General features: G+C 34.7%; 1 protein-coding gene across 1 annotated transcript; it reads left to right on the top strand.

The window, feature by feature from the left end:
* Positions 1-1,183: 1,183 nt before the first annotated feature.
* LOC149561668 (2-alkenal reductase (NADP(+)-dependent)-like) lies at positions 1,184-13,586 on the top strand. Its single transcript, XM_089827883.1, has 7 exons — positions 1,184-1,386; positions 1,590-1,771; positions 1,856-2,026; positions 11,194-11,275; positions 11,383-11,509; positions 11,608-11,759; positions 12,999-13,586. The coding sequence occupies exons 1-7, from the start codon at positions 1,184-1,186 to the stop codon at positions 13,003-13,005; spliced, it is 924 nt and encodes a 307-aa protein (XP_089684009.1). The 3' UTR covers positions 13,006-13,586.
* Positions 13,587-14,950: the final 1,364 nt, after the last annotated feature.

Here is a 14,950-nt window from a genome sequence, read left to right as displayed (position 1 = left end):
AAGATTCAAATTCATTCATCCAATATATAGAAAAAATAGTATATACAAATTATAAAGTTAAAAAATTGACATGTAATTTTAAGAAATATAATGTTTATATAAAAATATTAAATTAAATTAATTTTAATTGGTACACTACACTTTGAAAAATTGTAATGCATGTTACATATAATGATAGTTAATTTTTGTTAGACATTTTCGATGATAAGATTATCATATATGTTTCAAACTAAGTTCAAAGAAGTAAAAACATTAGAAGAAGTACATCACAATAAATTTATAATATCTAGAAATAGATAACAGAGTTGTAATATGGCCATGATACCTAATACTAGGTGAAGAAGTGTGCAAAAAATTAGGGAGTCCTCAACAAATGACGGCCAGAATAATGGAGTATGGGCTAAAAAATATTTTATAAAAAACAATATCTCACAAATCCATATATAAGACTCAAATTCATTCATCCGATCAATATATAGAAAAATAGTATATACAAATTATAAAGTTAAAAAATTGGCATATAATTTTAAGAAATATAATGTTTATATAAAAGTATCAAATTAAATTAATTTTAATTGGTACAGTGCACTCCATTTTAATAACTAACATACTTAACCTAAAAAGATAATTCATCAATATTTTGGTTTGGAATCCACACTCGTGACAAAGAATGATGAAATAAGAGAAAACGAAAAAATAAAACAAAAACAAAAGTTGTTAACAATCTAATCAGATTTATATTCTTTATTTCTTATACGCTATGCATCCTTATTAAATTATGAAATAATTAAATCATTTTTCATAATTTAATAATTAATTTTAAAATTATTATACAACTATTTCTATTTTTTTATTCAATAAACAAAATATAATAAAGACGAGTGGTAGACTACTTAGCCACGGACCAAATTAGTTCCTGTCTTATACTAAATTAAGTAAATGGGTCAGTTTGGATGCTACATAAATGTTGTTAAATGAACCTACCGAGAACTTAGTTTCCTGCCACATTCTGAAAAATTGTGGTTCTATGCTGGAGTGTTTTCTCGTTTAGTCTCGTCATTTTCTTGTTTCCAAATTATACTGTACCCTTTTTTCTGCGGTCAAACTGGTTCAATTTCCTTTATAGCAATTGAAATTCAGGCATCTGTGACATGATCCCGGAAAGCTCCCGAGCTGTCTGAAAATGGGGGATATCATTGTGAAGAACAAGCAGGTTATATTGTTGTCATATGCAAATGAAGGGCCTATCGCGCAAGATCATCTCAATGTCATGGAAACCCAATTGGATATTAGAGGATGCAAACAAGGCGAGGTTACAGTGAAGAATATGTGGATATCTGTGGACCCATATCTCAGAGGACTTACGACAGATCTTGGTGAAATGAGGTTTAATGTCATTAAGCCCTAGGAAAGTGTTTGTTTCTTTCCATTGAAGATTGTTTAGCTCTGAGATTTTGGTTGATAAGATTCAAACCCATGAAGCAAATAGGGGAAACGAAAATACTTGGGTGGAGACGAATGATTCATATCTATATGGGGAAATCTCAAATTTTGATATGCTGATCACTGAGTCATGACTTTTAACCTTGATTGCAGCCGATTGTGTCTAAATCAGTCTCAAAAGTTGTGGCCTCTGCCGATGAACAATTTAAAGAAGGTGACATTGTGCTCGGATATTCTGATGTTGCTGAGTATGCAGTGCTCTCTGGATCGGGCCTCACAAAGCTTAATCCGGATGTGGCTCCATTGCCCCATTACTTGGGGCTTCTAGGTAAATCACATTAATGACTGTTTAGGATGAAATTGTATGGGTTTCCAGGTATTTTGATTTTATTTCAATTTTGGTGATAAATAGGTTCTTCTGGGTTAACGGCATACATTGGGCTGATGAAGATTGGAGAACCTAAGCCCGGAGAGCAAGTATTTGTTTCTGCAGCAGCAGGTGCAGTGGGGCTTGCTGTAGGGCAGCTTGCTAAACTCAATGGCTGTCGTGTTGTTGGTGCCACAACTAGTGATGAAAAGGTAGGTCATATTCAGTTTGAACCTTATAATGGATTTGTTCTAAAGTTAAAATGTCAGGAGTGGAGAGTGAGGAATTACAACGATCTGGTTTGCTTCTGAAGAATTAGGTGGAATGCATATTCCCAGTCCCTGAGGGAAAAGATTGGATATCGATAGATCCATAGAGGTTTCATAATCATTATAGTTCATTATAGTTTTTGGCATAGATATCTTTTAATTATTATTTTTAAAGAATCTTTAAAATGAAAATATATGTACTAATAGTCAATTACACAATAGTGAATCATTTTCTAACTTTTTTAGTTGGTGATTAATCTATTTATGCACCACCATTGGAACATTTCCTAAGGACTACTGGGACATTTAGTCACAAGGTTTGACATTTTTCAGTGAACGGCTATTGGTGCATGAACATAGCCGGTATCGGGTGAGTGTTCTGAAATGACACTTTTGGACCACTTTGCGCTCCATGAACCCTACAGAGAGATCTGTGACTATCCAAAAGTCAAAATCTTAGCTTTAAGCAGTTCGCTCACCTACATAGATATACCGAAAAATTTGACAAAATCCGAATTATGATTTAAGAGTTCTAGGTAGATAAAGTTAGCCCAAAACATTCAGCCTAAAACTGATATTCCCCTATCAGATTATTTAATATTTTCAAGGAAGAGTTCTGATGCAGTGTACACTTTCAATTCTCTAGGCTTTTATTGATAAATGAGATTTGTAACTCTATTTTCTGGTCAAAATTTAGGGCTGGTCAGAAAAGAGAAATAGTTTTTGTACCTATATTTTTTGGTTCCTCTACCAAAATTTCCAATTATATTTTTTCATAGTTAGCCAAGAACTGTGAGGAAGTTAATTTGACTGGCTATAAAGAGGCATAGAAAGACAAGACAGGAAAAATGCATAACATCTAGAGTAATGATGTGATTACAGGGTGAACTTTAATAGAGCAGATGTTGGCCGCTTTAGTAATACAGTAAAATACATAAAACGATCACAATAAGAAAAAGATCAATTATTAGTATATTATGTCTGCTTCTTTGTTGACCTAACTCTGCTTAGATTGGAGGGAAGCTAACAAAATATGAGACCACCCTGTTCTTGCCATATACTATTATTGTATTATAGTGCTAAGAATATTTTGAAATACTAGAAGGGTAATTTTTTTTATTGGTAACATTATTATTTATTGAAATATTGGGATCACATCTGGGGGATTCCATCTCCTTGGTAGAACATTTCTATAATCCATTAAGAGACATTAATGCTTCAAGACAAGGATAAACCGCACCAAACACCAGAACATACCGAGATAATTCCTGAAGCCAGTCAATGATCCCTTATCACTCCATAGCTCCTTCCTTCCTTATCCCTCCAACCCTTATCTCTCCATAACAACTCCTTATCCTTCCAAGGCAATTAACTACCACCCCCTTATATCTCCAATGCTGACGACAACAGAACCCACCTCAGCAATGTGTGAATGAAATTCACGGATGCGCGTACAGTGGAACAAGCTGGCAACGGTCAGTTGGAGGTCAGAATAGTAGTTGGCTACACCTCCACGAGACATCATAGGTGGACAAGCTAGCAACGGGTCCACCAAATATCAGCATCAACTAAGCCCTATTCACAAGGCACTGAACACACACAGCAAGGCACACGGACGAGTAAAGCACATGAGCATCAACACCCTTGGGAACGCAAGAAACGAGTACTACCGGATCTGAACCAAAGACCTCATACTACCAAGGCTCGTGCCATTTAAGCACATCATTCTTAACATTATACAAAAATGCAAGACGATTTGACAACCATTCTTTTCCATAATTTTTTGCAAAAACCTTTTCTGCCAGAGGATGAGAAACATACCCATGTGTTGGCTGAATAACTTCACGATCATCCTCAGTGAGAGCTGCTGAGTCTACATAAAGCTCAGGATTTTCTTCCAAGAGCTTTTGTCTTTCTTCCTCAAGTTTTACCAGATCAGCTAAAACTTTTTTATGCTGAAAAGGGGTAAGAAACTGAGTCTTGCGTGATTCTAGTTGCGAGGCTTTGATAGCCAAGCGCTGAAGTTGGTCTGTAGGGGTTAGATTTAACCATTGAGGATTACTTTGAGTAAGAGATTGTCCTCGACCAAATTGATAGGAGGACTGTCTAAACATGAAACAGACAAATGAAATTTCAGAATCATATGATGAATCATCCAGAGAAAAGAATTCTTCTGGACTTTGTTCCTGCAATACATGACACACTTATACGTCATCTTGATCTTCATCTTCACTAGAGCTTTCAGTGAGAATGATATCCTTAGAGTTTGAAGGTTCTGGTATCTCTGTGAGTGGTAATGAGTCCAATTTAGCTTTTGTTAGAGTACAGACTCTCATTGATTTCTTTTTTCCTTTATCAGGACACTTATTAGCATAGTGCGCCCCTTTACAGATATAACATGTAGGAGTAAAATCCTTCTTGCGCACTTTCCTCTGATTCCTTAAGAACACTTTTCTATGCTTAGATTTTTTGAAAGGCTTTGAGGAGAATGAGTGTTTACTTGAATAGCCTTTAAATCTTCTAGGAGATTTATGTTTTCCTTTCTTTTGAAAACAGCCATAGCTATTTTGATGGCAATTGCATAAACTTGTCTTTAGATAAGGAAGAACTTCTTTTTTCTTCGTCCTATTCTTCTTTTCACTGCACAGGTCACTATTGATTTCTTTTATGAACTGAACCGACTGGGGAAATGTAACATCATTAATGGTCATGTCAGGAGTATTTAGGATGCTATTAAGAATCTTTTCCCTATAGAAGGATTGCAACTAAATAGGGAAACCTTCAAGAAATGTATTATACATCCAAACATTGTTATTGGTTTGCCCTGACTGATAGAAGTTGGTGTATTGTTCACTACAATAGGCACCAAAATGCCTCATATCACAAATGTGATTTTCTTTAAATCGCTTGTAGGCAGCTCTTTGTTCATTATCATGTTGGCCTACAAACATTCTATACAAGGCTTCACAAACAACATTTACACCACTTGTGATTAAATCTTCTTTGTATTCAAGTGACAACGAATCCCATGCAAAGAAGGCAATACCCGTGAGTGCATTTAGAGCTTTTTTGATTGCTTGATCTTGAGAGATATTAGTTGTATAAACAACATTATCTATCCAATTCCTGAATGCATCAATAGTAGTCTTATTCTTAGTGGGATTATATTCATCAAAGTTGACCAATAGTGGAACATTCTCAGAAAACACATGTAATTGATCATATGGTCCACCAGGCTCTTGTTTGACCATATTAACATTTTTCCACTTGCCTATCTTAGAATGAAATTCTTGAAGCTTGGGCTTCAGTACATCAAGTGTGAGAGCTTTTCCTTTGAACTGACTTTGTAATCGTGCAAGATCTTGGGAAGAATCAGGGAAAACACATTTTGGAACCTGTTGTTGTGTTTGAGAATTGGTTGCAATAGCTTGTTCAATTTTGGTTGTGGTTGTGGTTAAAGATTGGGTTAAACCATGGCTACTGTTGAGAACGGATTTGAGTAGTGGTTTGATCTATGCGTGCAGTGGTTTGGGCAATAGTTTGTAGTTGGTGCATTTGACGGCTATTATCGGTCCACCACGCTTCAGCAGCAGTGCGAAAAGTAGCATAGTTTTGTCGAAGAGTAGCAATATCAGCTTGCATGCTAGAATTGAGATGAACATTAAGGTGGGTTTCAAGTGTTTGAAGCTGAGCAAGAACAGCATGAAAATTTGAATTCATACTAGCTTCAGCTTTCTGATGAGCAAGTTCAGCTTGCAAGAACTTATGATGCATATCTTGTTGGACAAGAAAAGCCTTACGAATGCATAGATTAGCATAATTGAGCATTTTGGTTTGGGTAGTAGCATCAGGCTGACCAGAGGCAACAACATGATGAGGCCAAAAAGGGATGCTGAATTTATCATCAGGGGATTGCAAAATGAAATCATGAAAAGGTGGTACTTGTGGTTCAACAAAACAATCTTCAAAGAAAGAGGTTTGTTGACCAAACAAAATCATTCGAACATGAAAAATAGGTTGGACAAAAGGACAGTGATTGCACTATAGGCTACCATCATCAAGTTCAGTAAATTCAGGATGTGGACAACTAGTAATCTGTTGGGTTAATGGATTGGAAACAAATTGCTTTTCTTCAAATGACTATTGACAAACAATACAGAACAGAGAGCCAATAGGGTTTGGAATTGCATTCTCACGGCAACAAACTAGTTGAGTCTTTTGACTCAAAGTAGATGCTGACCGTGGTAACTTAGATTCATGGAAAATCAATCGACTACTAGAGGTTGACGAACTTGAGGGTCGATTTTCATCAAAGGAAATTTGAGCTTCACTTGCTGTTTCATGAATACTAGCAATTGTGGTCAGATTATGAGGAGCATCCAATTGCTTTAAGGTTCGGACATCAATGATTCATTCCTTGGGTACTTTAATATCTGTGAGATTAATCATACGAGGCATAGTCAACTGGGCACCTTTGGATTCAGTTTGCCAGAGTAAAGAGTATCGGACCTTAGACTTATCAGACCTGGGATCTTTGATTATAGGGACAGTAGTATTGAACAAACGACCATATAATGCAAAGAAAAAATCATGCGTTCAAGATCCAGGCTTCATGTCCAAATATTGGGTACCAAACTGAAACATCAAAACCTTATCTAAATGATCATCGAGAAGGCTTACAGAAAAATTAGGGACTATATCAAAAGCAGTGGCTCCTACAGCCATAGGGGCAGAAATTCCTCCCATAAGCATATCAGTATAACGGTTGTGCCTTACATCTAGCAAAGTCATAATCACAGTGGCAGGAATACCTTTTTGATATAGGGGTTCAACACCAATAACAATACTACCTATATGCAGATATTTAAAACCATTTTTTTGTTTGGCCTGCTTGACGAGACCTTGAATTTCTTTGTTTAAAAGTAGATTGATGAAACTATGTGGCTGATCATTCTTAACTACTACTTGCATTTCAATAAGCTTACAAATAGACTTTGACTTATAGGACAGAAATCCTAAATCACCATAAATGTCATTCCATTTCTTGGATGGTAACTTGAATTGTTCAAATGGAAGATCTAATTTACTTTTACCAAACTGAAAATCCTTTTCATCGATATTTACATCATTTACTATGTCAAAAACAGAGCTAAGACTTACAAGTTGATCTTCTGAATTATTGCTATCATTCGCAGTATTCTGGAATTCCGTCATCCTGTTTCGTTCTACAAAGTGGTATAAATATGCTACCTTCCTGCCTCAAAATGCCTATCACACGGCTGGGATAATGAGGACTTACTTCACATAATAACCAAGTAGAACAACAAAGAGACAGAATTTGATCCCAGATAAGGAACTCAATAATTATGAAAGACAACTTTATTAAACCAAGCTCTAATACTAGATTTACAATGCTATATAAATATATCCAAACTTGATATAGAATGCTTAGCTATCAGTGAAGACAGTCTGATTTTTTATCTTTTGAAAGGAAGAGAGCATACTCTCTATGTCTTTCTGATATTACAAGCTCGACTATTGGACTTTACAAAGCTTCTTAGACTTATGGACTGATTTCACTTAGACTCCACTTGTTTTGAGCATGAAGATTGAGACCCTTATATAGGAGAGGCGTCCTCCTGGGCAACTCAAACAAGTTTACAAAAATTTGAAATCCGTCCATAGGAAAAGGACACTTGTCGAAACTTCTAGAAGCCTTATCACTAAGGAATCTCATTCATAGGAAATGGACACTTATCCAAACTTCTAGAAGCCTTATCACTAAGGAATCTCGCATAGTAACTCCACTAAAGGGAAAAGGAGTGTGAACAGTAATGCGAGAAGACAAGACAATTATTACAAACGTCTTTTTGACATGAGAAGGTTAACTCGTGGTTATGTTTTCATTGTAACCTAACCTCCTTTGTACCATGGTAAGGTCCATGCTTAATTTTTGTTCTCTGAGTATTAAGTAACTCAAATAAGTGACAACCGCACTTATTAGGTTAATATCTTTGACTTTTTGGAGATTCAGCTTCAGGATCATAGCCTTCTTCTGAGCTGGATGTAGACATTCGATTTTCTTGAAGAATTATTTTTAAGTGATCTTCAATGGATTCTTCCTTCCATAAAATGCTCCGGTCTAGTCTAACAAATGTTGTAGGCTGACTAGTTCCTACACCGGCTATTTGTGGCAATGTTCTATATCTAGTAAAAATCCAAATAGGTTTTTCTTGGGTGACAAAATGATGGAGATTGTGAAGCTCTATGGTGTCACGTTGCTCAGGCGTTGGGCCATAATTATCAAAAATGAACTAATTAATGGGATTTGAAATATAAGAATGGAAAATCAACTTATGCAAATAGCCAAAGTTTACCTCTACTGGCATGAGAGCATGAGAGTGGGGATATAGACCTCAAAAATAATCTTCAATAGGATTATCCAATATCAGCCATCTTCGTTGGTGTGGAATGTGGGTACTGCTAAGTATCTGAACTAGCCATTCAAGGCTGTAGCACTGGTTGCAGTGTGGTGAAGATATATTCTAATCTCATCATCAGTAGGTTGGCAAGGCATTTTTTGAATACTGAATCTATTAACAACCTTCGAGATGCTGCAAAATGCCTATCTCTTTGTTCTTGGTAAATTTTTTGCGTCATTGAAAACCGATTGACTTCCCAAGGGACATGACTAATGAAAGTATAAACTTCTTTTCTTTCCTGAATCATCGTAACATGATATTCTGGAGCTGGTACATGGTTGAATTCATGAAGGAGAACATTATATCTTTCATTATGCAGACGTTCATCTTCCTTCATGGTTTGTGCTAATTGTTGGAAGACTTGATGCATGTGATCAAGTACATGTGTTTGATCATGTTCAACTTCAGTAACCAAATTCCGTTGCTGCACTTCTTTTTGTTCAAGATGAGATTTTCTAATACCTCGAGCATGATGCAACATTTGTTGTCTATATTCTTCTGCCCTTCTTCCATGAACATTTTCCCCAAGAATGATCTGACGTCTTTGTGCATAGGCTTCCCATGTTCCAGGTTCAGCATAGACTCTGTAATGAAGATTTTGCAAAATATCTTGCTGACTATCTGCAATAGTATCATGAAGGTTAGGTTGCAAAACCCTAGCACCTTCAACCGTAAAAACAATTTGATTGAGGGTGTTTACATGATTAACTATTTCTAGACATCCTTCTCTACTAAGAAAGTCGGCTAACACATTCTTGGTGCCTTCAACATGTTATGTTTCAAATTCAAAAATATCAAGAAATTGAGCCCATCTAAGAAGGCGAGCTCGAACAACTTTATTTTTTGATTCTTTTTTAAAGAATCCAGCCAAGTTCTGCAAATCACTTTTGAGTGCAAATTTTTGATCACCGATGAAAAACTAAATTTTTTTTAAAGCATTTACAACAGCCAAAAGTTCTTTATGAGTGGAATGATAATTTAACTCAGAACCCTTGAAAGCTCCAGATTCAAACCTGACAATTTCTTCTCTTGATTTTCCATTAACTATGACAACTTCCAAGAGAACAGCTCCCCATGCCTCATTGCTTGCATCTGTTTGTACAACCTTCTTTCCCTTTCCTGGAATACGAAGAGGTGGTAACTATTGGCATTGTTGCTTAATTTTTTTAATGGCTTCATTGTGTTGAGTGGTCCATGGAGGGGCATTTTTACGAAGCAGCTTATTCAATTCTTTCGTTGTTGTTGCAACATTTTGGAAATATCCTGCAATGTAATTTAACATACCCAAAAATCTTTGCAAACTTCTTTTATCCTTTACTTCAACATTTTGAATAACCTTTAACAGGTGGCTTTGAGGGTACAACTTACCATTGGGTTCTATGCGTGTGCCAATAAAAAACAGACTTTCAGTGCACCAGCTTAATTTAGTAGGATTCAGACAAAAACCATAAGTTTGACAAATTGAGAGAAATTTCTTAATATGCTCCATATGTGATTTATGGTCTTGGCTAAAGATGAGGATGTCATCTATATATGGTTGGATGAATTTTGCATAGGGTGCAAAAATTTGATCCATGAATCCTTGAAAAATGGAGGGTGTTGTCTTGATACCAAAAGGAAGAACATTCCATTTGAATAGTCCTTATGGCACAGAGAATGCAGATTTGTTTCTATCTTCTTCTTTTAATCTAATCTGCCAAAAACCCTTGGTAAGATCAAATTTACTAAAAACATTGCATCCTTGAATTCTTTGCCATATGTAGTCTTTATTGGGGAGAGGATGCTAATTACTTTCAAGGTAGGCATTTAGCGGCTGGTAGTCAACTACTAGACGTTTTTCAACTATTTCATTCCCATTTTCATCCTTTTTTGGAACATACATGGCATGGCAAGAAAAGGGACTAGAACTGGGTCTGATAATGGACTTTTGCAATAAGTTAGCAATTTCCTTTTCACACATTTCTTGTTCAACTCTGGAAAGTACAGTATAATTGGCTCTGCATTTGGGTAGAATTTCCTTTCCATGCTCATCTTTTTTCAGGGGCAAAGAGCATTCAAATTCCCTATGGTATTTCTACAAGTCTTTGGTCAGAATAGTAGTAGAAAAATCTTGTTGAATCTGCTCTAACTCCCCCAAGGTAGAAAGAGACTAGTTGGTAAACCAGACATGAGTACCGGGCAAAACAATCTTAGCAAGAGAGGGCAAGGCCAATTTGGGAGAATAGGCACGAGTCTCATTAATTTGAGTAACAAAACCAAATTTAAAAGTGATAGTAGTGCCAGAGAGACCAATGGTGTAGGGACTCCAAGCTTGTAATGTATGGCTTCCAATGATACAGTAATATTTTATATAGATGTAGGCATAACAACAACAGTACAACGGATTTAGAACTCTATTTTGTTCTTTAAATAAGACATGGTTGGTCAAATCCATTCACAAATATCAAATTAGAACTATGATAGAAAGCATTGGTACTCTGCATTGCAATTTCCAATACTTGCTTGAATATACATTTTGATATAAGCATTGGCATGACGAGAATATTTTTGTGGGCATTATAAGAAACAAATTCACAACATAAACAATGCCTTCCCACCACTCTCTGAGGATGGTGGAAATTTAATTTGCAAGTCAAGGTACTAAAAGAAGAATTTGGGTTTGATGATGCCTTCAATTATAAGTTTGAAACAGACTGGGATGCAACTTTGAGCAAGTAAGGTTTGGACATTAGCATCTCTAATTCCAAATGTATAGTTTCATTACATGCTTCACAACCTTGCTAATATAGTAATTACTAATAATGGTGCATATGAGGAGCAGGTACTTCCCAAAAGGGATAGACATCTACTTTGAGAATGTTGGAGGGAGGATGCTGGAAGCTGTTCTCAACCACATCAATATGTATGCTCACATCCCTGTTTGTGGAATGTTTTCTCAATATAATGAGGTAATCCTTCTGTCAATAAGTATAACAATATAAATTAGGCTTTTTATTTTCATAAATAGAAAAGTGCTTATTATGGCTTCTTCTTGTTGTGGATATAGAATTGGAAGCAAATGTATGGAGTAAGAAACCTCTTAAACCTAGTGGGAAAATGTGCAAAGATGCAAGGATTTAGAGTAGGGCATCATTTGGATCAAATGGATCAAGTCAAAGAGGAGGTGATGAGCCACACAAAACAGGGCAAGTTAAAGTTGTAAGGTCCCGACCAAGTAAGGACTAGAAGGATCATTAATTTGTCTACAATATAATTTGATTAGAAGTAAATATTAATTTTTTCATTAGAGAAAATTATATGGCTTATGCAATAACATGATTAGGGAGGATCCTTATGTGACTTTCTATAATTAGTATTGTTTAAATAAGATTGACTTATCGTTTGCAACCATCTAAATATTAGGTGCAAATGTGTATGTGATACATTGTATGGTAGAATCTTGCTTATTTAATAAATGTGAAAAGTTAGACTCAACTTATGATAAACTATAGATTTTGTTCATACAATTGACATTGATTACAAATAGAAATGGTTGGACATCTTCACATATGATATGATAGTTTAGACAGTTAATGAGACTAGTAGCATTAGAACTAATTCACACTATGATGGGTTGTCTAATTTATGTTAACATCTTGATTAGCTAATGTGAGTTACCTTATGGATAAATACCTTATATTGTTCATCTTACCTCATCATGATAATTAGATAGTTTTAATAATTGAAATTATGGCCAATTGAATTGAATATATATTGTGTTGTAGCAAATACATTCTACACAAGGTGACTGTAAAAATGGAAATCAAGTTTGGGTTATGTGATTATTGTTTTGAAGTGAATTATGCATCATTTAATTTAAAATAAAGAAGTACAAAAATGATTAGAATGTAGATAGCACAATGAATATTAGTGATGCTATGTTATTCTAAGAGATGTTATGAGTTGAATCCTATAGTTAGTGAAAGTAAGTACCTATGCTTGATGATTTTTTTAAGAAATTGCCAATCAATTTAAATGAAAAGATCATTGATGTGAATAATAATCTAAATATGGGAGTGATGTCATAAAACATTGGTGACTTCTAGGAGAAAGGCAATGGGCAAAGGGGTAGTATGTAATAGCCCATCTCATTATAGATTTAGACTTAACGGTAAGAACTTGATTAATGTATGTGTAAGGTGTTATGATACATTTGTTATGAATTATTAATGTGGCTACTATTCTTGAAAATTTTGTAATTAGAGAAGTAATTATAGTAGAATGAATGATACACATTTGTAAATAATTTTTCATAGACATATGATTCTTAAGAAAATGATGTTAGAATATGATGTTGCTCAAATGTGTTGATCTATGGTTCAATCAAAGATATGTACTAATGTTTACAATTATATATTTATAGGTTTGGGTTAATGATGTTTAATTTGAATTGTGCAGAGGATGATTATGAAGACCTTTGAAGAATCCATGCCAACTCCTGTACAATACTCAAAGTCTATCTCCATGCAAAATTCTTGTAAAATTGGTTGTAAACTAAAGTTGGACTTTAGAGGGTTAAAATAACCTAACCCACTTATACTACCTAGGTTTGGGGGTTAGTTGAGGGTCAAATCATGGTTAAAACTTACATTTTGACACCTCAAAAGGGCCCCACTTTAAATGTGATGAAAATGAATAGTGGCAGACAATGGGTTATGACACATTGATAAGAAAGCCATGTGCCTTCATTAAATGAGGAGAGGGTTTTAGAAGAAGAGGGAGGAAGACTTTGGAGGATTGACCATTCACCATTGTTGGAGATGCAAAGGGAAAGTTATATGCAGAATAGGAGAATGGAGAAAGGGGGAGATGATGGTAGAACCAGTATGAGGAGAAGAAGATCAAGAGGGAACTTGAGAGAGAGATGAGTCTTTCTATCCCTTTTCTTTTGTAGTATTTTTCTTTGAGTTGGATTCATTTAAGTCTGAAATGTGTAACAAGTGTAGTTAAAAATATTGTTCTTGTATTAAGAAGTCACTCATATGATAACATCTATGATCCTTAGATGTAGTGAGTTCTTGCTCGGCCGAATGGCTAGGGCACCAAATGCCTCATGATGCCATTAATTGGTAGGGTGGAAAACGAGCATTGTTTGAGTATTTGTAGTTTTCTTTATTGTATCTTGCAAAGAAATGTAAATGAAACTTATAAAAGCTAAGTCTTTTTTTTTTAAGCTTGTGTATATGACTCTATACAAAAGGGAAGTTTTTGATCTTACATTTGTGATGTATGAAAGGTTTCCTATTTGAATATAAGAAAACAAGAAAAAGAAAAAAAAAAGGGGGTAGCTTTGTATCTTATTAAGATTTGTATTTGAAAGACTATAAAATGGAAATCTAAATCTAATGCTCTTTCAAGTTGAAATAAATTAATTAATCAAAGTTTTGTTTCCTTATAGTGCAGATCCAAAATTTGTAGTAGAAAATAGTTATCTAAATCATGCCTTCCTTTAAAAGAATCTATGTTTTATTCTGGGTAAGAAAATATGGGCATGACAAAAGTATAGAATTGATATGAAGCAAGTTATAGATAGCTTCTTGGAGGCATTTGGTTCTATGTTTAGTGGTAAAAACAAAGGGAAAAATATGATTCAACTCTAAGGGATCTACTCAACTAAAATTCCTTTATTTTCATTTGAAACAATGGTTAGACAAAGCAAAATGAAATATTCAAGACTTCATTATATATGTGTAGGACAAACACTTTGATACATTTTACAGCCTACAAGCACTAAGATACAAATAATTTACCTCATTATTATTAATTAGTAAATGATATTGATATGTACTCATGGCTAGAGAATGCATATCTTTCACTAGTGTTAACAATATATATTTCATAGGTTAGGGTTCTTTTGTTACCTATCTATATATTTCAATTACAAATTTTAACTATAGGTTTACCTATTGGCTAATGCTCAATTGATTTTTGAAATCAAAGTAAAAGAAATACTATGTAATTGTGTACTACACAGAGGCCCTCTATCAGTACTTCATGGTTCAGGGTTGTTTTGTTACTTATCTATATATTTCAATTACAAGTTTTAACTGTAGGTTTACCTATTGTGCATTAATGCTCAATTGATTTGTGAAATCAAAGTAAAAGAAATACTATTTAACTGTGTACTACACAGAGGCCCTGTATCAGTACTATTACTGGTATTGGTTTGGGTATCTTCTGAACTCTATTTTTTGACTGGGTTTTTACATAGAAAACATAATAATAACACTAAGGTTGCTGTTTTGAGGACAATAGATAATGAAAAAGAAAAATATATTAAAAAATGAGAAAGCTCAAAACCATCTCTCGGCAACTAGTTAGACTGATGTGACTCTTTTTGAATATAGATC

The sequence above is a fragment of the Cupressus sempervirens genome, chromosome 4, assembly GCF_028749045.1.
Source record: "Cupressus sempervirens isolate cs-2001-9-10 chromosome 4, ASM2874904v1, whole genome shotgun sequence".
Taxonomy (NCBI): Eukaryota; Viridiplantae; Streptophyta; class Pinopsida; order Cupressales; family Cupressaceae; genus Cupressus; species Cupressus sempervirens.
This window is presented reverse-complemented; position numbering and strand designations above follow the sequence as displayed.

Bases quoted from the DNA above. Each gene is read 5' to 3' on its own strand.
- LOC149561668 (XM_089827883.1), top strand. From the start codon at position 1,184: ATGGGGGATATCATTGTGAAGAACAAGCAGGTTATATTGTTGTCATAT. The intron at 1,387-1,589 runs GTTTAATGTCAT...CTTTTAACCTTG, and splicing joins ACAGATCTTGGTGAAATGAG to ATTGCAGCCGATTGTGTCTA. The intron at 11,510-11,607 runs GTAATCCTTCTG...TTGTGGATATAG, and splicing joins TGTTTTCTCAATATAATGAG to AATTGGAAGCAAATGTATGG.